Genomic DNA, 27645 nt, shown 5'->3' with positions numbered 1-27645 from the left:
GTGCATGTGTAGGTGGGACCCGGACCACTTGTCCAACAGGTCCCACTGAAAACCTTCTGGCATGGAATCTGACAAACTGAATGGCCTCGTAGGCCGCCACCATCTTCCCCAGCATCCAAATGCATTGATGGATTGACACTCTTGCTGGCTTCAGAATTTGTTTGACCAGACTCTGAAGTTCCAGAGCCTTTTCCACTGGAAGAAAGACTCTGTAGTTCCGTGTCCAATATCATTCCCAAAAACGACAACCGCATCGTCAGAATCAACTGTGATTTTGGCAAGTTTAGGAGCTAACCATGTTGCTGAAGAACTGTCAGGGAGAGTGCAACTTTTTTCACCAACTGGTCCCTGGATCTCGCCTTTATCAGGAGATCTTCCAAGTATAGGATAATCATGACTCCTTGCTTGCGAAGGAGAACCATCATCTCCGCCATCACTTTGGTGAAAATCCTCGGAGCCGTGGACAGACCAAACGGCAACGTTTGAAATTGGTAATGACAATCCTGAATTACAAACCTCAGGTAAGCCTGATGCGGAGGATAAATGGGAACATGTAAGTAGGCATCCTTTATGTCCACCGACACCATAAAATCCCCTTCCTCCAGACTGGAGATCACTGCTCGGAGAGACCCCATCTTGAATTTGTATTTCTTTAGGTAGAAAGTTAGGGATTTCAGGTTTAGGATTTGTCTGACCGAGCCGTCCGGCTTCGGGACCACAAACAGGCTCAAATAAAAGCCTTCCCCCTGTTGTGACTGGGGAACCCTGGTGATAACCTGATTTTGACACAACTTTTGTATTGCGTCGCAAACTACCTCCCTGTCCGGAAGAGAAGCTGGTAAGGCCGATTTGAAAAACCGGCGAGGGGGAACGTCTTGAAACTCCAGCTTGTACCCTTGGGATACTATCTGTAAAACCAATGGGTCTAAGTCCGAACTAAACCAAAACTGACTGAAGAGTTTGAGACGTGCCCCCACCGATACGGACTCCCGCATAGGAGTCCCAACGTCATGCGGTGGAAGTGGCAGAAGCCTGGGAGGACTTCTGCTCCTGGGAGCCTGACAAGGCTGGTGATCGTTTACCTCTTCCCATTCCTCTAGTAGCAAGGAAGGAAGAACCTTGGCCCTTTCTGTATTTATTGGGCCGAAAGGACTGCATCTGATAGTGATGCGTTTTCGTTTGTTGTGGAGGAACATAAGGCAAAAAGGAAGACTTTCCTGCGGTAGCTGTAGATACCAAATCAAGGCCGTCACCAAATAAAGCCTTACCTTTATATGGTAGAGATTCCATACTTTTCTTGGAATCAGCATCAGCATTCCATTGGTGAATCCACAACGCTCGTCTAGCGGAGACTGCCATGGCATTGGCCTTTGATCCCAAAAGACCAATACCTCTTGCAGCTTCCTTAAGGTATGGGGTGACTCCCACTTTTCCCTATCCGCCGAGGGAAATGGATAAGCTACCGTAATTCTTTTGGGAATCTGAAAAACTTTTTGGCAGGAGCTTCCCAGAGTTTTTCAAATAGCGTGTTCAGTTCATGAGGGGGAAGGAGAAACGTTATCTCAGGTTCCCTTTCCTTATACATACAGACCCTTTTATCAGGGACAGCCGGGTCCTCAGTGATATGTAATACCTCTTTAACCGCCACAATCATGTACTGAATGCTCTGCCAATTTTGGATCTAATCTGGAATCTCTATAGTCGACACTGGAATCAAAGTCCGTGTTGGTATCAGTGTCTGCCAACTGGGCCAGCGTACGTTTCTGTGACCCTGAGGGGACCTGACTTTGCAATAACATATCTTCTACAGATTTCTTCTATGCCTTGGTCTGAGACTCAGACTTATCTAGCCTCTTACTAATAAAAGCCACATTAGCATTCAAGGCGTTGAACACATTTAGCCAATCCGACAGGGTCACCCCCGCAGCCGTTTGTGTCCCTAACACAGCCTCCTCCTGGGAAGAGCCTTCAGCCTCAGACATGTCAACACATGTGCACCAAACACCCACAGACACACCGGGCTTATAGGGGACAGCTCCACAGTAAAGCCTGTCAGAGAGACACAAAGGGGATTTGCTAGCTCACACCCCAGCGCCCAATCAGCGGTTCTGAAGCGCCCAATAAATGACTCAGATCTGTAGCGCTTTTAATATAAGGTATATTTCACCAACTTAGCAACTGCCCAAGACCCCCCCCCCCCCCCCCCACCCCGCAACCCCCGGTTTTGCATCCTGATACTTGTCCGTGTGAAGGAAGGACCAGCGTCTCTGCAGCCTGGAAAAAATGGAGGCAGAGTGAGCTGTGAGGACGAAGCTCCGCCCCCTTAATGGCACGCTTCCGTCCCGCTTCTTCTATTATTATACTGGCGGGCGTTTTGGACAGTGCCTCGGCACTAATGTCCCTCTTTTGCCAGTGTCCACTGAGGATTTATTAGCTGCCCAGGGCGCCGCCGCCCCCCCCCCCCCCCCCCCGTAGTGCTGTGTATATGTGGGAGCTTGGCGCGCAGTGTCCGCGCGCTGTGCGATACCTCAGAGAATGCCGTCACTGAAGTCTTTTTTTCTTCAGCTACTCACCTGTCTTCTGACTCTGTAAGGGGGTGACAGCAGGCTGCGGGAGTGAGCATCTAGGCTTACCCAGCGATCAGCACCCTCAGAAGCTAATGGTGTCCTGTAGCCAGAAGCAGAGCCCTTGGACTCACTGGAAGTGGGTCATACTCCTCTACCCTAAGTCCCACGAAGCAGGGAGACTGTTGCCAGCAGCCTCCCTGAACATAAAAAACCTAACAAAAAGTATTTTTCAGAGAAACTCAGTAGAGCTCCCTGTAGTGCGTCCAGTCTCACTGGGCACAATTCTAAAACTGGAGTCTGGAGGAGGGGCATAGAGGGAGGAGCCAGTTCACACCCTTTCAAAGTCTTAGTGCCCATGTCTCCTGCGAATCCCGTCTATACCCCATGGTTCTATGATGACCCCAGGATCCTCTAGGACGTATGAGAAAGTGGAAAAGTGTTATTAAGTATGTTAGTTAATGTCTTATCTGGTAATATCGCGGTAATAAGCGTGCAATCAAATCTGCTACATCACACACAGGAGAGACCAGTACTCTAAAAACTAGCTAGATTTTGGGATGGGAGACCGTTCTGAAATGTCAGGACTTTAACCAGATCATTGAAAGTTCTAAGCTGCGTACAACTAACAGCACTTAATCAACAGAGAAAACTACCCTTTCAGTTTGTCCTATTGTTACTTCACATGCAAAAAAACACAAAAAAAACTGTATATCATTTAATTCAAGAATAGTTCTATATACAGTAAATAACACATAATTTTTTAGAGTTTCTCCATGGAAAAATTAGAGAGGTTAACAGATTTCACCAAATAGGGAGTGCCAGTTTGCGACAGTCTTGTCAATATAAGAAAAAGTACCACATTCAAACTTCTACTAATACCTACAAATCCGCCATTTTGTTCAATACTCCTTTCACTCATCTACTCTCAGACAGCCGTCATGCCTTGAATGTTACTGTTTACACCAGTCCAACGATGGGCTATATTTTATCCCTCTATCATTCAAATTTTAATAGCAGAGTCACCATCCCTTTGTGCCCATGAACTTACCTAGGAGTCTGATCATGGACAGTCTTTGGGTCCCAGAGTGTGAGATGTCATACAGTCTACTGTCTCTAACTGATCTGTAATCGTTGCTTTTAGGGAAAATTCTTAATGTTTTCTACAGACTGTATTTGGTTCAGGACAAGCTTCACAGAATGCAGCAAGCTACTTCCAATCTCTGTTGGAGGCGGTGCAGCCAAATTGGTCCGTATTTCCACACTTGGTGGCCCTGGCCTAAACTGATCCCGGAGGTGAATCATCTGTTTTATTACAGCTTTTACCACTTCAATTGTTCTGACCCTGGTAAACCTCTCACTATGTGCCCCACTGTGTTATACAAGCCCATGATTAAATGTATTCTGCACATATTGTGCGCCGGTAAGTACCAGATTGCCCACACCAGGAAACTATAAACTGCATTTGACTTTCACCCCTCTACTCCCTCTCCTGTTGTCTCTCTCTCTCTCTTACACAAATTACTGTTGCAACTTTTTGCTTTCTCTTGATATATCTGAGTGTTGCTTTTTTTACAGGGCTGTAGTGCAATGTTCTTATTCCCAGTCTCTGTACTTACACAACAGAAAGCAAATGTAAAATGAAACAGTAGATTATCTTCCTTGCTTATTATCCTAAACATACTTGATAAAAGTACATATTGAAAATAAGCACTTTATTAGAAAAAAAACCCATAAGACTGAACAACGAACCACTTACATCTTGAGTCCAAAATGAAACACCTGTAGAACGCCTTTTTTCTCTTGGTCTCCGTCTCTCTCGTATTGATTTAGACTGAGATTTGTCTTCAGACTCTCTCTCCTCCTCTCTCTTTTCATCTTAAGAAAAAAAAAAAATACTGTGGATTCCATAACAGTTAAACTACCTTTTCAATAAAATCATATGCATCACTAATTATACAGCATTTTACTGGTTATATCTTTGGTAAACAAAGTACAAACATTAATAGAAACTACACACACAAACAAAGTCTTATAAAAATGTGTTATGTATATGTTCTGATTTTATTTGTAATTGTATTTCATATGATTTGTAGCAGACTACACAGCACTGTGGAATTTTGCGGCACCTTACAAATAAATAACGATTGTGCATGGTCGAGTCATGACTATTACAGACCACCCATCAATTGCAATAAAAATACACACACTTAGATGTTCATAAACCTTAACACTTAAAGTACAGACTCTGGAGGGAATTAAAATCTTCACACGCCACTTATCTCCCGCCTAAAGTGACAGGAGATAGGGAGGAGATATTCAAATGGCCCCCGTTATTGCACTGATAGGACCCAGTATAGTCTGGTATAGGCACGCCAAGCACCTAAACCTGACTAAACTCATGGGCACAATCACAAAAAGACCCGTTTGGGCGCCCGAACAGGTCTCTTTATGTCTATGTCGCGCCCTTTGGCAGAAACAAAAGAATACTGCCGATCGCGGCTGGGAGGGGGGAGACGGCATTTGAATTCGGCCCTATAAGTTCAAAGAAGTGCTACAGAAGCACTACAGAAGTTACCTCTTTCTGGCTCTTTCGATGAAAGCCTGGAGAAGTTTGAGTACGAAGAAGAGAGCCCAGTTAGACTACTTGGTCGGTTTAATTGACTTGAAGTAAATAAAGAACCAGTAGATGAAGAAAGTGATGGTGTAGACGATGATACGACAGTAGTACTTGCTGATAACGGCCTGTATCTCTATAGAATTAGAAGCATTACATTAAAAAAGGCTGAGCTTCAGAATATCGAAACTATGCCTATCATTACTTTTTAAATACAAAAACTGCACATGAAAAAGGTTCACTCTCAGAATTGTCAATGCATGGACGGTGTAATGGCTGTATTCTGCCTGTGCAGATCTCCCTACTTCCAAGCAGATACCGGATATCTTGTTTTAGTTGTTTCTCCTATTCCACCCCCATGAAAAAAAGATCTTTGCTACTCTCTCAATACATGTATAAGAGGATTTTATAGACTAAAGAACATATCATTTGATATTCATTAATTTAAAAAAAACATAAAACTTGAATACATATTTTTATTCAATAGAGTGCTGTACAAACATAGGAGGTTAACTAAACTTACTATTCATACATTAGAAAATGGCTTCATCACTAAAATAATTAAGGACTATTTACATTCTCCAAATTTGTGAGACTTGTTCTCACACAATCCATGACACATGAACCTCATCTACTGCTAGAGAGTACTAAATGAGGACAAAAGGACAATAGCTACTTCCTGAGGAAGCCAGGTGTTCTAATTGGAGAGACAAGATTGTCAACTACATTCTAAAACCATGACTGCTTTTCCAATCAAAGCATATAAATCCATTCAAGGTAAGCTCATAATGCAAACGGAGAAGCACAGTCACACATCTCGCTAAAGAAACAGACCAACTCAATCTTCAATGGGGCATCACCGGTGGAGATTATCAGTGGACAGAGCAGTCACCTACACCCAAAAAGCACATTGTGTACCAATGAATAAATTGTATTTGTACTCGCTGTAAAATCCATTCTTCATAAACCAACTGGGGTATACTGCATGTCTTGACTATGGGTAGAGGGGCGCTGAAGAGTAAGCTCTGGCCTCCTCTAACCCCTCCCACCTCCACCAAACTTTAGATTTTAGCAGGGCCTCACTCTTCCTGTCTGTTTGATACTTAACTGCCTGCACCGTAAACTAATCTATTTGGCTTACGGTTGTTGAAGACAGAGTCTGGCATACAGTATCCACCAATTCCCAGACAACAATACTGTCAGAGGCATCCTCCTCTCTGCAAGCATCCTGCCAATCAGGGTCCACAAGTTCACCCTGCTCCTGTGAGGATCTTGCGGAAACTCAATCACAAAGACGGGTAGCCGAAGCCTGTAATGACCTCTTTTTAGAAGTAGCAGAACAAGAGGATGCCAGAATCCTGTCATGGACCATTGGCCATGCAGCTGGATGATAGTGTCGCAGGTGATCCAATGTTGCGAGCTAGGACGCAGCTCAGATCAGGAAAGCATGCAGGAAGTGTAACCTCTCTGTTGTATTACAATACAACACCAGCAAAATTCTCTCCCTACACTTCTGAATCAAGACCTTTGTTAGTCTAATAAAGAAGATATTACTAAATTAAGGTCTCTAAAACTACACAGTTGATGGCAACACTTATGTAAAGGAAATTTCTATATTTGCACATCATAAAAATAATACACTAGCTGAACTTATAAGAAAAGTTAAATCCATATAATTTGGAAATGAAGACAAGGAATACCTCTTCCATATTGCGCGAGAATCTGTAGCGGTAGTCATCATTTTTATTCTCAGATTCTTTTTTGTCTTCTTGTTTTTCTTTGTCTTGTTTTTCTTTTTCTTCACTTTCTTGATCTCTGGTTTGAGTAGGGCGACTTCTACCAATTGTTTTCTCAGCTTCTTGAAGGTCTGTTAATGTAACACCCTGTAGAATAGAGAGTGATCAAAGTAGGTTTAGTAAATTCATATTTTATTAAAATGAACAAAAACTAATGAATGGTATGTCAGATAGTGAGTATGCTACTGGTAATGAGACTGGGTATGACTTTCTGTACAACCAGTAACTGTGCTTCAGTAAAACACAACATGAATAGCAATTCATAGTGGGGGAAGGCTCTATTTTAAGGGCTATTATTTTCAGTTCATATACCTGTCAGAAAAATGAGTAGGTTTTGTTTAAACTAAACATTTTCGATACCACATTGAATGGATTAATGACCATCTCCTGCACAAGAGCTCCACAACACATATGCAGTGAATCAAAATGCTTAGACCACGCAGACAGATGTGCTTACCTGCTGGATGACGTACTTCTCAGAATACATTAATCTATTATACTAATATGCTGTATAATCCTCTTACAATAGCCAGGTCTTTAAAATACATACTTGTGTTGATCTTCTGGACTGTCTGGCTTGTCTTGATCTAGCTTTTCTTTGGGACTCTGATTCTTCATCCCGAACTGGCGTGAGATACGACCTGGATGGGGAAGAATAATGATTGAGCAACATTTTAGGAGAACCATTTTCATAAAATGGGCTATACATACTCAATTGGAGAACTGTGGGATTCCATGAAAACAGCCCTAATCATATACACTTTGAAAACAGGTCCTTTGTAAATGGAAAAAAATAAAAAGCACCTAGGTAATTTTCAAATTGATGGGGACTAAAGTAGTGTTGGGAGGAGTCTAGTTCATTAACAACAACGCAATAAGGGTCACAAAAAATAGGATTTTTATTACCTACCGGTAAATCCTTTTCACGTAGTCCATAAGGGATATTGGGCAAATCTAATACAATGGGGTATAGATGGGGTCCTAAGGAACCGGTGCACTTTAAATTTCTTAACTGGTGTGCTGGCTCCTCCCCTCTATGCCCCCTCCCACAGGCAGTTATAGGTAAAACAGTGCCCTTAGGAGAATGGCATACTTGAAAGAAGGAACAAAACAACAAAAGGTGTGGTGAGATTTACACACCAGCACACCAACATATAACTTAGCCAGCAACATAACAGCAACAGCTGAACCGGAAACACAGAACAGAGAACCTGCAGAAAGTCACCGCATAGAGGCGGGCGCCCAATATCCCTTATGGACTACGAGAAAAGTATTTACCGGTAGGTATTTAAAATCCTATTTTCTCTAGCACCTATAAGGGATATTGGGGACAGATTAGTACGATGGGAATGTCTCAAAGCTTCCAGAATGGGCGGGAACATGCGGAGACATCTGCAACACCACCTGCCCAAACTGGGTATCCTCTTTGGCCAGGGTATCAAACTTGTAGAACTTTACAAAGGTGTTCTTTCCCGACTAGGTAGCAGCTCGGCATAGTTGTAGAGCCGAGACTCCATGGGCAGCCGCCCAGAAGAGCCGGTAGAGCCTGGTAGAGTGGGCCTTCAGAGACTGTAGAACAGGTAAGGCTGCCGACGCATAGGCTTGTTGGATAGTAAGTCTAAGCCAACGAGCAATAGACTGTTTCGAAGCAGGACAACCCTTTTTCTGCGCATCAGAGCACAAACAAACAAAGAATCCGTCTTTATGATCCGAGCCGTACGGAACCACAATAGGTTGATTCAGGTGAAATGCAGAGACAACGTTCGGCAGGAACTGCTGTCTAGTCTGGAGCTCCGCTCTGTCCTCGTAAAATACCAAGTATGGACTTTTACACGAGAAGGCCCCCAATTCTGAGACACGTCAAGCAGAAGCCAGGGATAGTAACACGTGAGGTACTGGTCTCCCACAGTCATCAGAGGTTTAAACCAAGAGGACTGTAGAAAGTCCAACACCACATCTAAATCCCAGGGTGCCATAGGCGGCACAAAAGGTTGTATATGGAGTAGCCCTTGCAAGATGGTCTGAACTTCTGGTAACGCCGCCAATTTCTTCTGAAAGAGAATGGAAAGAGCTGAAATCTGGACCTTAATGGAACCCAGACGCAAGCCCTTAGCCATACCAGCCTGCAGGAAATGTAAGAAACATCCCAAGTGGAACTCTGCAGGCGGAGACGTGCGTTCCTCATACCAAGAGACACATCTCCTCCAGATATAATGATAGTGTTTTGATGTCACTGGTTTCCTGGCCTGAACCATGGCTTAGCAATATCCTTTTTGGAAAGGCCCTTGTGAGCTAGGATGTTCTGCTCAACCTCCATGCCATCAAACGAAGTCGCAGTCAGTCTGGGTAGACGAACGGTCCTTGTTGAAGATCTCTTCATAGTGGTAGAGGCCAAAGGTCTTCGACGGACATGTCCAGAAGAACCGCGCACCACGCCCTCTGAGGCCAATCCGGGGCAATTAGAATTGCCTAGAATCCTTGATTCCAGATTCGCTTGAGCACCCTTGAGAGCAACGGAATCGGAAGAATACGGTAGATCAGCCGGTAAGGCCAAGGCGACGTCAGTGCATCCACTGCCCTCGCCTGAGGATCCCTGGTTCGTGAGCAATACCAGTGAAGCTTCTTGTTGAGATGAGAAGCCATCATGTCTATTTGTGGGCAGCCCCACCGGTGGATGATCTGCTGGAACACCTGATGGTGGAGTCCCCACTCCCCGGGTGGAGATCGTGACAACTTAGGAAGTCTGTTTCCCAGTTGTTCACACCCGGAATGAAGATTGCCGAGATGGATCTTGCATTTCTTTCCACCCAGAGGGGTATCTTTGACACTTCTCGCATGCAGGCTCTGCTTTTTGTCCCTCCTTGTCGATTGATATATGCCACTGCTGTGGCGTTGTCCGACTGTACTTGGATCGTGTGATCCCTGAGCAGAGGAGAGGCCTGAAGCAGAGCATTGTAGATCGCCCGAAGTTCCATAATGTTGATCGGAAGAAGGCTTTCGTGGGATGACCACCTGTCCTGGAACTGCGCCACTTGGGTGACAGCTCCCCATCTTCTCAGACTCGCATCCGTCGTGAGGAGGGTCCAATCCTGAGTCTTGAAACGCAAGCCTTCCAGGAGATTGGAGTACTGTAACCACCACAGGAGGGAAATCCTAGCCTTAGGGGACAGCCGGATTAGCCGATGCATCTGTAGATGAGAGCCGGACCACTTGCTCAGGAGATCCAATTGAAATGTTCTGGCATGGAACCTTAAATATTGGATTGCCTCGTATGAGGCGAACATTTTTCCCAGTAATCATGCGCAAAAATGGACCGACACTTGAGTAGGCCGGAGCACCATTCGGACCATCTCCTGAAGTGTTCTCGCCTTGTCCTCTGGTAGGAAGACCTTCTGTACTACAGTATCCAGCAACATCCCCAGGAACAGGAGACGCTGAGTTGGTTCCAGGTGGGACTTCTGTAAATTGAGGATCCACCCATGGTGTGACAGAAGATGGATAGTGCAGTCGATATGGAACAAAAAAAAAAAAACTCCCTGGATCTTGCAAGGACCAAGGAGCTCTCCAAACAAGTCAGAGACAAAGTTGTTGAGAAGTACAAGTCAGGGTTGGGTTATAAAAAAAAATCATCCAAATCTTTGATGATCCCCCGAAGCACCATCAAATCCATCATCTTCAAAGGGAAAAAACATGGTACCACAACAAACCTGCCAAAAGAGGGCCGGCTACCAAAACCGGGCAAGGAGGGCATTAATCAGAGAGGCAGCACAGACACCAAAGGGAACCCTGAAGAACTTGCAGAGTACCACAGCAGAGACTGGTGTATCTGCGCATGTGACCACAATAAGCCGTACACTCCATAGAGCTGGACTTTATGGAAGTGGCCAGAAAAAAAGCCAGTACTTAGTGTTAAAAATAAGAAGGCACGTTTTGAGTATGCCAAAAGGCATGTGGGCGACTCCCCAAATGTATGGCGGAAGGTCCTCTGGACAGATGAGACTAAAATGTAACTTTTCGGCCACCAAGGAAAAAACTCTATCTGGCGCGGTATCCGGACTCCAGGTCGACAGCAAAAAGGTCGACACCTTAGGTCGACGCCAATTGGTCGACACCTTAGGACAAAATGTTGACATGGACAAAAGGTCGACATGGAAAAAGGTCGACATGGGTTTTTCACAATTTTTTTCTTTTTTTAACCTTTTCATACTTAACGATCCACGTGGACTACGATTGGAACGGTAATCTGTGCTGAGCGAAGCGGTAGCGGAGAGAAGGCACCATGCCCGAAGCATGGCGAGCGAAGCGAGCCATGCGAGGGGACGCGGTGCACTAATTGGGGTTCCCGGTCACTCTACGAAGGAAACGACACCAAAAAAACATAAAAAACTCATGTCGACCTTTTTCCATGTCGACCTTTTTCCTGTCGACCTTTTGTCCATGTCGACCTAAGGTGTGTCGACCAATTGGCGTCGACCTAAGGTGTGTCAACCTTTTTGCTGTCGACCCTCAGTCCCAGACCCGTCTGGCGCAAACCCAACACATCCCATCACCCCAAGAACACCATCCCTACAGTGAAACATGGTGGTGGCAGCATCATGCTGTGGGGATGTTTTTCAGCAGCAGGGACTGGGAAACTGTTTAGAGTCGAGAGAAAGATGGATGGTGCTAAATATAGTGATATTCTTGAGCAAAACCTGTTTCAGTCTGCATGTGATTTGAGACTGGGACGGAGGTTTACCTTCCAAGCAGGACAATGACACGAAGTATACTGCTAAAGCAACACTCTAGTCGTTTAAGGGGAAACATTTAAATGTTTTGGAATGGCCTAGTCAAAGCCCAGATCTCAATCCAATTGAGAATCTGTGGTCAGACTTGAAGATTGCTGTTCACAAGCAAAAACCATCCAACATGAAGGAGCTGGAGCAGTTTTGCCTTGAGGAATGAGCAAAAATTCCAGTGGCAAGATGTGGCAAGCTCATAGAGACTTATCCAAAGCGACTTGCAGCTGTAAAAAGGTGCAAAAGGTGGCTCTACAAAGTACTGACTTTAGGGGGGTGAATATTTATGCACGCTGAAGTTTTCCGTTACAGTATTTTGTCCTATTTGTTGTTTATTCACAATAAAAGAAAAAAATCTTCAAAGATGTAGGCATGTTCTGTGAATGAAATGATGCAAACCTTCAAACGATCCATTTTAATTCCAGATTGTGAGGCAACAAAACATAAAAAATGCACAGGGGGGTTAATACTTTAGCAAGGCACTGTACATAAGCTTAAAGGAGAGGAAAAAAAACGTAGTGCTCACATCGGTTTGGGTATGTGTTACACTCGCCACATGTTCTAGTCCCACTCTATGGGTGTCGTGGACACCCACAAGTGGGAATAGTCCCTTTCAGTCAGCATTTCGGGATGCAGGGGGGAGGTATTGTGACCGCCGATCACATAACTACGTCTGCTCACATAACTAGGTTTACATTTAAAATAGTGAGCTGCAGAATGGATTTTTATTCCACCTCAAAATACTGCACATTACCACATGTAAAACCGAGCCTTAATTGTGTCTTCTAAAATATTGCTCACCAAGGAGGTCTTTGCTGACTTTTCTCAAGCGAAAAGATTATCGCAGAGACCCCCTTGGTTCCAGTTGTGCGCACAACGGGACCTGCTTACCAGAGACGTACAATCAGTATCTCTCATTGATAATCAAGTAAGGCCTCTTTTTCACCTGCTTTTCCCAGCTCTCTCATTGGTAAAACGTATTTGTATAGACACTGGGACGCTGACAGCAGGAGCTGACTTTTTACACCACACATGTGTACACCTCGATACTCATTCTCTTGTCCGCTGCCATTTATCAGGGCATGAGGAAGAACAGCAGATATTGTACACACTAGGTTGGGTCTTTTCACTATCAACCCTGACCTCACCTTATTGTTTCCATTTACTCTATTGGAGAATGGACACACTCATGTAGCATTCAATGTCCTTTAAACAAATACTACACAGCAGTACTAGACCTCCCACAGGTGAATCTTTTCTTATTCTATCCCTTTACTATTTGAGTGCTGCATTATCTACCACAGCTACATTCTGCTGCTAACTGGTTTATCATTGGTTACAACTGTTACTTGTGTACAAAGCATTATCGCCCTGTCTGGGCACTGCAATATAAATTAAGAAACTATCACAGCTACATTTGTTATCATGAAGCAATTAACTTACTGCAACAATCATACTAAACTAAAGAATGTTGCCACAGCCACATTTGTTGCCATGTGGTAATCATTTTGTTGCAGTCACTACAATTGCACTTAAGCTGAATAATGTAGATACTGTCTGTATTTAGAAGCAGTGACAAAAACTTACGTACACACACACCTCCCTATCATCTCCTATGTAATAGGGCTTCTTGGGACTCATCCAATTACATGCACGCTTAGGGGGGTATTCAATTGACTTTTTATTTATTATAACTGGTCGAAAAAACGGCACTAATTCGACACAGGTTACTCAATTGCTGGCATTTTCGCCCATTTTTTAATCCATCTTCGCCCATGCCGTTTCACTTTTTTTTGTTGAATCAACATGAGCAAAAATTGTGCCAAACACACCTGCGAATTCGCCAAAACATGTGCATCAACGGAGAATTTGCCGATACACATGGTTTTCGCTAGTGCCGGATTTTTTGACCAGGCAAAAAAACGACACAGACATTGAATAGGTGAAATGTAAATTAGCCTATAAATGGCTGAAAAGTGACGTTTTTTCGACTGGTCAAAAAAAGGCACTAATTGAATACAGGTTGAGTATCCCTTATCCAAAATGCTTGGGACCAGACGTATTTTGGATATCGGATTTTTCCGTATTTTGGAATAATTGCGTACCATAATGAGATGATCTTGTGATGGGATCTAAATCTAAGCACAGAATGTATTTATGTTACATATACACCTTATACACACAGCCTGAAGGCAATTTTAGCCAATATTTTTTATAACTTTGTGCATTAAACAAAGTGTGTCTACATTCACACAATTCATTTATGTTTCATATACACCTTATACACAGCCTGAAGGTCATTTAATACAATATTTTTAAGTAACTTTGTGTATTAAACAAAGTTTGTGTACATTGAGTCATCAAAAAACAAAGGTTTCACTATCTCACTCTCACTCAAAAACGTCCGTATTTCGGAATATTTGGATATGGGATACTCAACCTGTACTCCCTTAGTGTTTAAACTGTAAGAATTCTGTACATATATTTTTTGCTGGTAATTTATATCAATGAATTTGGATACGGATGCTCGTGACATACTGTACGTTGAGGACATATGGAAATAGTGATTTTTTTAACTACTGCATTACTAAAACTTGTGACAAAGCGATTTTTCAAATTCTATACAGTTATACTCTACTTGATCACATACTCTGATAATAGACTATGGTGAGAGCAGTTATAGCAAATACTTTGTTGTGTGGTATATGTCTATTTTGGTATTTGATTACAATTGGAATAATAAGAATTTACTTACCGATAATTCTATTTCTCGTAGTCCGTAGTGGATGCTGGGGACTCTGTAAGGACCATGGGGAATAGCGGCTCCGCAGGAGACTGGGCACAAAAGTAAAGCTTTAGGACTACCTGGTGTGCACTGGCTCCTCCCCCTATGACCCTCCTCCAAGCCTCAGTTAGGATACTGTGCCCGGTCGAGCGTACACAATAAGGAAGGATTTTGAATCCCGGGTAAGACTCATACCAGCCACACCAATCACACCGTATAACTTGTGATCTAAACCCAGTTAACAGCATGATAACAGAGGAGCCTCTAGAAAAGATGGCTCACTACAGCAATAACCCGATTTTTGGTAACAATAACTATGTACAAGTATTGCAGACAATCCGCACTTGGGATGGGCGCCCAGCATCCACTACGGACTACGAGAAATAGAATTATCGGTAAGTAAATTCTTATTTTCTCTGACGTCCTAGTGGATGCTGGGGACTCCGTAAGGACCATGGGGATTATACCAAAGCTCCCAAACGGGCGGGAGAGTGCGGATGACTCTGCAGCACCAAATGAGAGAACTCCAGGTCCTCCTCAGCCAGGGTATCAAATTTGTAGAATTTTACAAACGTATTTGCTCCTGACCAAGTAGCTGCTCGGCAAAGTTGTAAAGCCGAGACCCCTCAGGCAGCCGCCCAAGATGAGCCCACCTTCCTCGTGGAGTGGGCATTTACAGATTTTTGGCTGTGGCAGGCCTGCCACAGAATGTGCAAGCTGAATGGTACTACAAATCCAACGAGCAATTGTCTGCTTAGAAGCAGGAGCACCCAGCTTGTTGGGTGCATACAGGATAAACAGCGAGTCAGATTTTCTGACTCCAGCCGTCCTGGAAACATATATTTTCAGGGCCCTGACAACGTCTAGCAACTTGGAGTCCTCCAAGTCCCTAGTAGCCGCAGGCACCACAATAGGTTGGTTCAGGTGAAACGCTGAAACCACCTTAGGGAGAAACTGAGGACGAGTCCTCAATTCCGCCCTGTCCGAATGGAAAATCAGATAAGGGCTTTTACAGGATAAAGCCGCCAATTCTGACACGCGCCTGGCCCAGGCCAGGGCCAACAGCATGACCACTTCCCATGTGAGATATTTTAACTCCACAGATTTAAGTGGTTCAAACCAATGTGACTTTTGGAACCCAAAAACTACATTGAGATCCCAAGGTGCCACTGAAGGCACCAAAGGAGACTGTATATGCAGTACCCCTTTTACAAACGTCTGAACTTCAGGGACTGAAGCTAGTTCTTTTTGGAAGAAAATTGACAGGGCCGAAATTTGAACCTTAATGGACCCCAATTTCAGGCCCATAGACACTCCTGTTTGCAGGAAATGTAGGAATCGACCCAGTTGAATTTCCTCCGTCTGGCCTTACTGGCCTCGCACCACGCAACATATTTTCGCCAAATGCGGTGATAATGTTTTGCGGTTACATCCTTCCTGGCTTTGATCAGGATAGGGATGACTTCATCCGGAATGCCTTTTTCCTTCAGGATCCGGCGTTCAACCGCCATGCCGTCAAACGCAGCCGCGGTAAGTCTTGGAACAGACAGGGTCCTTGCTGGAGCAGGTCCCTTCTTAGAGGTAGAGGCCACGGATCCTCCGTGAGCATCTCTTGAAGTTCCGGTTACCAAGTCCTTCTTGGCCAATCCGGAGCCACGAATATAGTGCTTACTCCTCTCCATCTTATAATTCTCAGTACCTTGGGTATGAGAGGCAGAGGAGGGAACACATACACTGACTGGTACACCCACGGTGTTACCAGAGCGTCTACAGCTATTGCCTGAGGGTCCCTTGACCTGGCGCAATACCTGTCGAGTTTTTCCCAACGGTTTATAATCATGTGGAAGACTTCTGGGTGAAGTCCCCACTCTCCCGGGTGGAGGTCGTGTCTGCTGAGGAAGTCTGCTTCCCAGTTGTCCACTCCCGGAATGAATACTGCTGACAGTGCTATCACATGATTTTCCGCCCAGCGAAGAATCCTTGCAGCTTCTGCCATTGCCCTCCTGCTTCTTGTGCCACCCTGTCTGTTTACGTGGGTGACTGCCGTGATGTTGTCCGACTGGATCAACACCGGCTGACCTTGAAGCAGAGGTCTTGCTAAGCTTAGAGCATTGTAAATGGCCCTTAGCTTCAGGATATTTATGTGAAGTGATGTCTCCAGGCTTGACCATAAGCCCTGGAAATTCCTTCCCTGTGTGACTGCTCCCCAGCCTCGCAGGCTGGCATCCGTGGTCACCAGGACCCAGTCCTGAATGCCGAATCTGCGGCCCTCTAGAAGATGAGCACTCTGCAACCACCACAGGAGGGACACCCTTGTCCTTGGTGACAGGGTTATCCGCTGATGCATCTGAAGATGCGACCCGGACCATTTGTCCAGCAGGTCCCACTGGAAAATTCTTGCGTGGAATCTGCCGAATGGGATTGCTTCGTAGGAAGCCACCATTTTTCCCAGAACCCTTGTGCATTGATGCACTGAGACTTGGCTCGGTTTTAGGAGGTTCCTGACTAGCTCGGATAACTCCCTGGCTGTCTCCTCCGGGAGAAACACCTTTTTCTGGACTGTGTCCAGGATCATCCCTAGGAACAGAAGACGAGTCGTCGGAACCAGCTGCGATTTTGGAATATTGAGAATCCAACCGTGCTGCCGCAACACTACCTGAGATAGTGCTACACCGACCTCCAACTGTTCCCTGGATCTTACCCTTATCAGGAGATCGTCCAAGTAAGGGATAACTAAAACTCCCTTCCTTCGAAGGAGTATCATCATTTCGGCCATTACCTTGGTAAAGACCCGGGGTGCCGTGGACCATCCAAACGGCAGCGTCTGAAACTGATAGTGACAGTTCTGTACCACAAACCTGAGGTACCCTTGGTGAGAAGGGTAAATTGGGACATGAAGGTAAGCATCCTTGATGTCCCGAGACACCATGTAGTCCCCTTCTTCCAGGTTCGCAATCACTGCTCTGAGTGACTCCATCTTGAATTTGAACTTCTGTATGTAAGTGTTCAAAGATTTTAGATTTAAAATCGGTCTCACCGAGCCGTCCGGCTTCGGTACCACAACAGTGTGGAATAATACCCCGTTCCCTGTTGCAGGAGGGGTACCTTGATTATCACCTGCTGGGAATACAGCTTGTGAATGGCTTCCAAAACTGCCTCCCTGTCGGAGGGAGACGTCGGTAAAGCAGACTTTAGGAAACGGCGAGGGGGAGACGTCTCGAATTCCAATTTGTACCCCTGAGATACCACCTGAAGGATCCAGGGGTCTACTTGCGAGTGAGCCCACTGCGCGCTGAAATTCTTGAGACGGGCCCCCACCGTGCCTGAGTCCGCTTGTAAAGCCCCAGCGTCATGCTGAGGGCTTGGCAGAGGCGGGAGAGGGCTTCTGTTCCTGGGAACTGGCTGATTTCTGCAGCCTTTTTCCTCTCCCTCTGTCACGGGGCAGAAATGAGGAACCTTTTGCCCGCTTGTCCTTACGGGAACGAAAGGACTGCGCCTGATAATACGGCGTCTTCTTATGTTGAGAGGCGACCTGGGGTAAAAACGTGGATTTCCCAGCTGTTGCCGTGGCCACCAGGTCTGAAAGACCGACCCCAAATAACTCCTCCCCTTTTTAAGGCAATACTTCCATATGCCGTTTGGAATCCGCATCACCTGACCACTGTCGTGTCCATAACCCTCTTCTGGCAGAAATGGACAACGCACTTACTCTTGATGCCAGTCGGCAAATATTCCGCTGTGCATCACGCATATATAGAAATGCATCTTTTAAATGCTCTATAGGCAATAATATACTGTCCCTATCTAGGGTATCAATATTTTCAGTCAGGGAATCCGACCACGCCAACCCAGCACTGCACATCCAGGCTGAGGCGATTGCTGGTCGCAGTATAACACCAGTATGTGTGTAAATACATTTTAGGATACCCTCCTGCTTTCTATCAGCAGGATCCTTAAGGGCGGCCATCTCAGGAGAGGGTAGAGCCCTTGTTTTGACAAGCGTGTGAGCGCTTTATCCACCCTAGGGGGTGTTTCCCAACGCACCCTAACCTCTGGCGGGAAAGGATATAATGCCAATAACTTTTTTATCGGGGGAAACCCACGCTTCATCACACACCTCATTTAATTTCTCAGATTCAGGAAAACTACAGGTAGTTTTTCCTCACCGAACATAATACCCCTTTTGGTGGTACTCGTATTATCAGAAATGTGTAAAACATTTTTCATTGCCTCAATCATGTAACGTGTGGCCCTACTGGAAGTCACATTTGTCTCTTCACCGTCGACACTGGAGTCAGTATCCGTGTCGGCGTCTGTATCTGCCATCTAAGGTAACGGGCGCTTTAGAGCCCCTGACGGCCTATGAGACGTCTGGACAGGCACAAGCTGAGTAGCCGGCTGTCTCATGTCAACCACTGTCTTTTGTAAAGAGCTGACACTGTTAATTCCTTCCAACAGTTCACCCACTCAGGTGTCGACCCCCTAGGGGGTGACATCCCTATTACAGGCAATTTGCTCCGCCTCCACATCATTTTCCTCCTCATACATGTCGACACAAACGTACCGACACACAGCACACACACAGGGAATGCTCTGATAGAGGACAGGACCCCACTAGCCCTTTGGGGAGACAGAGGGAGAGTTTGCCAGCACACACCAGAGCGCTATATATATACAGGGATAACCTTATATAAGTGTTTTTCCCCTTATAGCTGCTGTATTGTTAATACTGCGCCTAATTAGTGCCCCCCTCTCTTTTTTAACCCTTTCTGTAGTGTAGTGACTGCAGGGGAGAGCCAGGGGAGCTTCCCTCCAACGGAGCTGTGAGGGAAAATGGCGCCAGTGTGCTGAGGAGATAGGCTCCGCCCCTTTTTCGCTGACTTTTCTCCTGCTTTTTTATGGATTCTGGCAGGGGTTAAAATTCATCCATATAGCCCTGGGGGCTATATGTGATGTATTTTCGCCAGCCAAGGTGTTTTTATTGCTGCTCAGGGCGCCCCCCCCTAGCGCCCTGCACCCTCAGTGACCGAAGTGTGAAGTGTGCTGAGGAGCAATGGCGCACAGCTGCAGTGCTGTGCGCTACCTTGGTGAAGACAGGATGTCTTCTGCCGCCGATTTTCCGGACCTCTTCTTGCTTCTGGCTCTGTAAGGGGGCCGGCGGCGCGGCTCTGGGACCGGACTCCATGGCTGGGCCTGTGTTCGATCCCTCTGGAGCTAATGGTGTCCAGTAGCCTAAGAAGCCCAATCCACTCTGCACGCAGGTGAGTTCGCTTCTCCTCCCCTTAGTCCCTCGATGCAGTGAGCCTGTTGCCAGCAGGTCTCACTGAAAATAAAAAACCTAAAACTAAACTTTTCACTAAGCAGCTCAGGAGAGCCACCTAGTGTGCACCCTTCTCGTTCGGGCACAAAAATCTAACTGAGGCTTGGAGGAGGGTCATAGGGGGAGGAGCCAGTGCACACCAGGTAGTCCTAAAGCTTTACTTTTGTGCCCAGTCTCCTGCGGAGCCGCTATTCCCCATGGTCCTTACGGAGTCCCAGCATCCACTAGGACGTCAGAGAAAACGGATTTTGTAATTGTATATAAGTAGTGCCCCCAAACAAAGATTCTTTTCTGTCTTACAATTTCTATTTAGTCACATGCAAGTTCTGAAACTGCAAGAGAGTTGAGATTCACAGTATGCCAATTATTCTTCCTTCATGGCAAGCAAAATAAATGTTGTCTTATTAGAGTGACTCATGAGCAGTTCTACATGCAGAGTCTACTCAGAAGTTAATTCTTTATTAACAATAGCTAAACATAAGTCTGTCTCACAAACTGATAATATACGACACGTGTTAAGATGATCCATTGCCTGTGGTTAGGTGATTATCAGTCTGAACAGACAATGGACCAACATTTAGGTACAAACCGTAATGTAACATTTTAAATTTAAATGTAAGTTATTAAATACAGCCTTTAGCTGTCAATATATCACTTTCACATTATTTTCCATACGTCTGTCTCATTGAAGTAAAATGAGGACCGCCCCACCTATTTCAAGGCTTTGAAAAGGCTGTTTAATTATATATATTTTTAAATAGCCTAAACGTTAGAAACAACATTTTGCCCCAGTTAGCGCAGATATTTAATAAGCGTTGCCTACATGAAATGCTTCGGCAAAACGGTAAATTTTTCCTTTCAAATGCACAGAAGAGTACCTTGAAAATGCTACAATACAGACAGTACAAGGCATGTAGATCCTTCCATTCATGTAAAAAATGTACACACCTGCGTCTTTCCCTGACCTCCGCTGTGAAAGGAACAGTGCCAGTGGAAGTGGTGGTCATAGAGGTGAAAGTAGTGGTGGGATTTACAACGGTTGGTGCAACAGGATTGGTGACTGCAGTAGGGACAGTATCCTTGTCTTTTTCAGAGCTATCGTCTGCCCACAAACGGTTTGAGGTACTAAAACATTGCAAGCAACAAAACACAGAAAGGAAAGAGCAAACACACAATGAAAGCCATTTCTATCAAGCTGTTAACGTTTAAATTTAACATGTAAAAGCAATGGGACGAATATGCTTTCGGAAAGAGCCTCACAGCGCAAAACATTGAGTTATGATATATTGTGGCTAGGGCCTGTAATACTGAACACAATACACTGACCATAATTATTTTACTTTTTACAGTGAAAAGTTTTGTATGATTATAGAGTTATCAAATGAATGTCAAGCCATGAGCAGTAAGTTGTGTGTGTGTGTGTGTGTGTATGTGTGTATATACAAAGAACTGGATGAAGAAGTATATGATCTAAACTTCACTAACCCCAACTGATCTACAGGGAACCCTCCAGGTTTCAGGCATCTTGCTATTGATAGACCTGATGCTACTCCTGGGTTAACAAAGTAGTTAATCTGAAAGTCCATTGCTTTATTAATTTGGGCAGAGAAAATAAGAAAAATTGCATGGCAATATACTTTAAAATCTGTTTTCCTTTGAAAAGTCTGAAAATTAGACCATTTGGTGGACCAATTATATATATTTATGAAAAAAATTATATATATATATATATATATATAATATATATATATATATATATATATATATATATATATATATATATATACAGGTTTGTAATACCTACCGGTAAATCCTTTCCCCTTAGTCCGAAGAGGATGCCAGGGTCACATCAAGAACCATGGGGTATAGACGGGATCCGCAGGAGACATCGGCGCTTTAAGACTTTCAAAGGGTGTGAACTGGCTCCTCCCTCTATGCCCCTCCTCCAGACTCCGGTTATAGGAACTGTGCCCAGGGAGACCGACATTTCGAGGAAAAGGATTTATTGTTAAACCAAGGTGAGATACATACCAGCTCACACCTCAAACACGCCGTACAACATGGCATTCAAAATAACACAAGTCAACAGCATGAACAACGTCAGCAACAGGCTGACTAAAAACGTAACACAACATGTGTTGAAACGTAACAAAAAACTGCAGATACAGTACGCACTGGGACGGGCGCCCAGCATCCTCTACGGACTGAGAGAAAAGGATTTACCGGTAGATATTAAAATCCTAGGACGAGCCCACCTTTCTGGTAGAATCGGCCTTCACCGATTTCGGTAACGCCAATCCAGCCGTAGAATGAGCATGCTGTAACGTATGACAGATGCAGCGCGCAGAGTCTGCTAGGAAGCAGGAGGCCAAATCTTGTTGTGAGCATACAGGACAAACAGAGCCTCCGTTTTCCTAAACTGCGCCGTTCTGGCGACAAATTTCCAAAGCTCTGACTACATCGAGAAACTTCGATTCCAGCAAGGAGTCAGTAGCCACTGGCACCACAATAGGTTGGTTTAAGTGGAGCGACGAAACTACTTTCGGCAGAAATTGCTGACGAGTCCTCAACTCTGCTCTATCTTCATGGAAGATCAAATAAGGGCTCTTGTGAGACAAGGCCGCTAATTCAAACACCCGCCTTGCGGATGCCAAGGCCAACAGCATGACCACTTTCCAAGTGAGGAATTTCAACTCTACCTTCTGTAAAGTTTCAAACCAATGAGATTGAAGGAATTGCAGAAAATGGAGAAAACGTCCCACTCAAACTCTTCCGTAGGAGCCTTCTTGGATTCACACCAAGAAACATATTTTTTCCAAATACGGTGGTAATGTTTAGACGTTACGCCTTTTCTGGCCTGAATTAGAGTGGGGATGACTTCCTTGGGAATACCCTTTCGGCTAGGATCCGGCGTTCAACCGCCAAACGAAGTTGCGGTAAGTCTTGGAATACGCACGGCCCCTGCTGTAACAGATCCTCCCACAGAGGAAGAGGTCAGGGATCTCCTATGAGTAATTCCTGAAGATCTTGATACCAAGCTCTCCTTGGCCAGTCTGGAACAATGAGGATCGCTTGAACCTTTGTTCGTCTAATGATCTTTATCACTTTTGGAACGAGTGGAAGCGGAGGAAACACATACACCGACTGAAACAACCACGGTGTCACTAGGGCGTCCACTGCTATTGCTTGAGGATCTCTCGACCTGGAACAATATCTCTGAAGTTTCTTGTTGAGGCGAGACGCCATCATATCTATTTGAGGAATTCCCCAAAGACTTGTCACTTCTGCAAAGACCTCTTGATGAAGACCCCACTCTCCTGAATAGAGATCGTGTCTGCTGAGGAAGTCTGCTTCCCAGTTGTCCACTCCTGGAATGAAGAACCTTTGTGGCCTCTGCCATTGCAGTTCTGCTCTTTGTTTCGCCCTGGCGGTTTATGTACGCTACTGCAGTTATGTTGTCCGACTGAATCAAGACGGCCCGATTGCGAAGACGATGTTCCGCTTGCAGAAGGCCATTGTAAATGGCTCTTAACTCCAGAACGTTTATGTGTAGACAAATTTCCAGGTTTGACCATCTTCCCTGGAAGCTTTCCCCCTGTGTGACTGCTCCCCAGCCTCGGAGACTCGCATCCGTGGTCACTAGGGTTCAGTCCTGGATCCCGAACCTGCGTCCCTCTAGGAGGTGAGAGCTGTGCAGCCACCACAGGAGTGAGATTCTGGTCTCGGAAGACAGGATTATCCTTCGGTGCATGCGCAGATGGGACTCAGACCACTTGTCCAACAGGTCCCACTGAAAACCTTCTGGCATGGAATCTGCCAAACTGAATGGCCTCGTAGGCCGCCACCATCTTCCCCAGCAACCAAGTGCATTGATGGATCGATACTCTTGCTGGTTTCAGAATTTGTTTGACCAGGTTCTGAATTTCCAGAGCTTTTTCCAATGGAAGAAAAACTCTCTGTAATTCTGTGTCCAGAATCATTCCCAAAAACGACAGCCGTCTCATCGGAACCAACTGTGATTTTGGCAAGTTTAGGAGCCAACCATGTTGCTGCAGAATTGTCAGGGAGAGCGTAATGTTCTGCAGTTATTGGTCCCTGGATCTCGCCTTTATCAGGAGATCTTCCAAGTACGGGATAATTGTGACTCCTTGTTTGCGCAGGAGAACCATCATTTCGATCATTACTTTGGTGAAAACCCTCGGAGCCGTGGACTGACCAAACAGCAACGTCTGAAATTGGTAATGACAATCCTGAACTGCAAACCTCAGGTAAGCCTGATGTGGAGGATAAATGGGAACATGTAAGTAGGCGTCCTTTATGTCTACCGACACCATAAAATCCCCCTCCTCCAGACTGGAGATCACTGCCCGGAGAGATTCCATCTTGAATTTGAATATTCTCAGGTAGAAATTGAGGGATTTGAGGTTCAGGATTGGTCTGACCGAGCAGTTTGACTTCGGGACCACGAACAGGCTCGAATAAAAGCCTTCTCCCTGTTGCGACGGGGGAACCCTGACAGTGGCTTGATTGTGACACAATTTTTGTATTGCGACGCATACCACCTCCCTATCCGGAATAGAAGCTGGCAAGGCCGATTTGAAAAATCGGCGAGCGGGAACATCTTGAAACTCCAGTTTGTACCCCTGGGACACTATTTCTAAAACCCATGGGTCCAGGGCCGAACGAGCCCAGAACTGACTGAAGAGCCTGAGACGTACCTCCACCGGTGCGGACTCCAGCAGAGGAGCCCCAGCGTCATGCGGTGGATTTGGCAGAAGCCGGGGAGGACTTCTGCTCCCGGGAACCGGCCACGTCCGGTGATAGTTTACCTTTTCCCTTTCCTCTAGAAGCAAGGAAGGAAGACCCTCGGCCTTTTCTGTATTTATTGGGCCGAAAGGACTGCATCTGATAGTGGTGTGCTTTCTTTTGTGGTGCAGGCACATAAGGTAAAAATGATGACTTACCCGCGGTAGCCGTAGATACCAAGTCAGCGAGGCCGTCACCAAACAATACACCACTTTTATACGGTAGAGACTCCATAGCTTTCTTAGAGTCAGCATCAGCATTCCATTGATGAATCCACAATGCTCTCCTAGCTGAGACGGCCATGGCATTGGCCCTTGATCCCAAGAGGCCAATATCCCTCGCAGCTTCCTTTAGGCAGACTGCAGCGTCCCTGATATAACCTAGTGTCAAAAGAACACTATCCCTATCCAGGGAATCTATTACAGAGGACAAGTTATCTGCCCATTTTTCGATAGCACTACTCACCCACGCAGATACTGGTCTGAGTAGCGTACCCGTGGTGACAAATGGATTTCAATGTATTTCCCTGCCTACGATCCGCAGGATCTATTAGGGCTGCCGTGTCAGGGGAGGGAAGAGCCACCTTTTTGGACAGCCGTGATAGAGCTTTGTCCACAATGGGAGGTGACTCCCATTTTTCCCTATCCCCAGAGGGAAACGGATATGCCACTGGAATCCTTTTGGGAATCAAACTTTGTCAGGATTTTCCCAAACCTTTTCTCAAAGCGTGTTCAGTTCATGAGAGGGAGGAAACGTTACCTCCGGTTTCTTTCCTTTATACATACAGACCCTAGTATCAGGAACAGTAGGGTCCTCAGTGATATGTAATACGTCTTTTATTGCCACAATCGTACTGAATGCACTTTGCCAGTTTTGGATCTAATCTGGCATCACTATAGTGGACACTTGAGTCAGTGTCCGTGTCTGCCAGCTGGGCAAATTAACGTTTTTGTGACCCCCAAGGGGTCCTGGACTTGTAACAACACATCCTCTACGGATTTCTTCCATGCCTGGTTCTGAGACTCAGATTTATCCATTCTCTTATTTATCAGAGTCACATTTGCATTCAAAGCACTCAAAACATTCACCCAATCAGGTGTCAGCGGTGCCGACAGGGTCACTCCCACAGCCGTTTGTGTCCCTAACATAAGTCTCCCCCTGGGAAGAGCACTCCGCGACATGCCGACACACGTGCACCCAACACACCCAGACACACTGGGCCTATAGGGGACAGACCCACAGTAAAGCCTGTCAGAGGGACACAGAGGGAGTTATTGCCAGCCCACACCCCAGGGCTCTATCCCGGTCTGAAACACCACAGAAAATGCCCCAGACCTGATACTTATGCAGCAGTGTAAGGAAGGACCAGCGTCTCTGCAGCCTTGTGTAGAGAAAATGGCGCCGGGTTGTGTGCTGTGAGGGCTAAGCTCCGCCCACGTACTGGCGCGCTCCAGACCCGCTCTTTCCAAATAAATTTTTATACTGGCGGGGGTCCGGACAGTGTCCTGGCACTATGCCCGCTCTTGCCAGTTACTTATAGAGGTCATATATGCTGCCCAGGGCACCCCCCCCCCCCCGTGCCCTACACCCTGTAGTGCCGCTGTGTGTGGGAGCATGGCGCGCAGCGTGCAAGTGTTGCGGTACCTCAGCAGCCGTCACTGAAGTCTTCTTTTCTTCTTCTACTCACCTGTCTTCTGACTTCTGGCTCTGCAAGGGGGGTGATGGCGGGCTCTAGGAACGAGCATCTAGGCGTACCTAGCGATCAGACCCTCAGGAGCTAATGGTGTCCTGTAGCCAAAGAAGCAGAGCCTTTAAACTCACAGAAGTAGATCTGACTTCTCTCCCCTAAGTCCCACGAAGCAGGGAGACTGTTGCCAGCAGACTCCCTGAAAATAAAAAACCTAACAAGACTTTTTCAGAGAAACTCAGTAGAGCTCCTCAGAGTGCATCCAGTCTCACTGGGCACAGATTCTAAACTGGAGTCTGGAGGAGAGGCATAGAGGGAGGAGCCGGTTCACACCCTTTGAAAGTCTTAAAGTGCCCATGACTCCTGCGGATCCCGTCTATACCCCATGGTTCTTGTTGTGACCCCAGCATCCTCTAGGACGTATGAGAAATAAATATATATATATATATATATATATATATATATATACACACAGACATTTTTTTTACCATCTTCAGACAAACAAAAAAGCTGCTAAGAAAGAACAGATTAAGACAGACAATTTAGGGTATTTTATGCTAGGATCCTGCAATTACAGCACATGGCAGGAACATAAAAAACTGCTACAGTACGTACATCTGAATTCTCAGTGTGTGTTTTCTTGGCTAATTATCAGAGTACTTTGAAAGTTATCCTGGGTACACACCTTAGCGATGGATCGACTGGCTTGCTGCCTGATGTGCTGACCAAACAAACGATTTGGTAAGTGCTAATCACAAACGATATTGCGTTTGCACATTTACCAATACTCCACCCGACACGTCTGGCCTTAGGAACCGGTAGCTACCTCATTGTTGGTGGTTTCTGGGCAGGCATATGGGGTGGCCGGCCGTATGGACAGCCAGATGTACGGCTATATCTGCATTTGTCTGAATAACGTCATTCACAGACATTCTTCTGTTCACAGTTTGGGGGTGAACTTCTGGGGCGTGGAGCTCCCTGTACTGCTCTGGCTGGGCCACTTTGGGGCATCAATACATTACATTTATTTTTAACACTTATATCACCTTGTATGTTTTATATTTATGTAGCATTTTTCACATATCTTTTACACTTGTAACACTGCTCAGCTAAACCTCACTTTCTAACACTGACACCTTACTGCTGTCCGCTTTTTTTTCTCTCAGCAGCCGCTTTCATTTGCTTAACACTGATCTTTACTACTATCCTTTTTCTGTGTGGTGCCCTGGGGTGGTGTGGCTGGTGTAGTTTGGGGGTGCTCTGCGCCCCAGAGGCGAACCCCTATAGAGTTA

General features: G+C 45.6%; 1 protein-coding gene across 5 annotated transcripts in view; it reads right to left on the bottom strand.

The window, feature by feature from the left end:
- PPP1R12A (protein phosphatase 1 regulatory subunit 12A) overlaps window positions 1–27645 on the bottom strand; it is a 342147-nt gene that overhangs the window by 92540 nt on the left and 221962 nt on the right. For 4 of the 5 annotated variants that reach the window (XM_063927383.1, XM_063927385.1, XM_063927384.1 and 1 more), the window contains 5 exons: window positions 20809–20985; window positions 7528–7618; window positions 6882–7064; window positions 5143–5317; window positions 4324–4442 (listed from right to left, as the gene is read on the bottom strand). In XM_063927383.1, the coding sequence (XP_063783453.1) occupies window positions 4324–4442; window positions 5143–5317; window positions 6882–7064; window positions 7528–7618; window positions 20809–20985 (745 nt within the window). The remainder of the gene's footprint in view (window positions 1–4323; window positions 4443–5142; window positions 5318–6881; window positions 7065–7527; window positions 7619–20808; window positions 20986–27645) is intronic. The other variant, XM_063927386.1, reaches the window with a different exon arrangement.

Source organism: Pseudophryne corroboree, chromosome 6 (assembly GCF_028390025.1).
Source record: "Pseudophryne corroboree isolate aPseCor3 chromosome 6, aPseCor3.hap2, whole genome shotgun sequence".
NCBI classification, from domain to species: domain Eukaryota; kingdom Metazoa; phylum Chordata; class Amphibia; order Anura; family Myobatrachidae; genus Pseudophryne; species Pseudophryne corroboree.
Note: the sequence above shows the minus strand (reverse complement) of the source record. Positions and strands in the feature narration are given on the sequence as shown.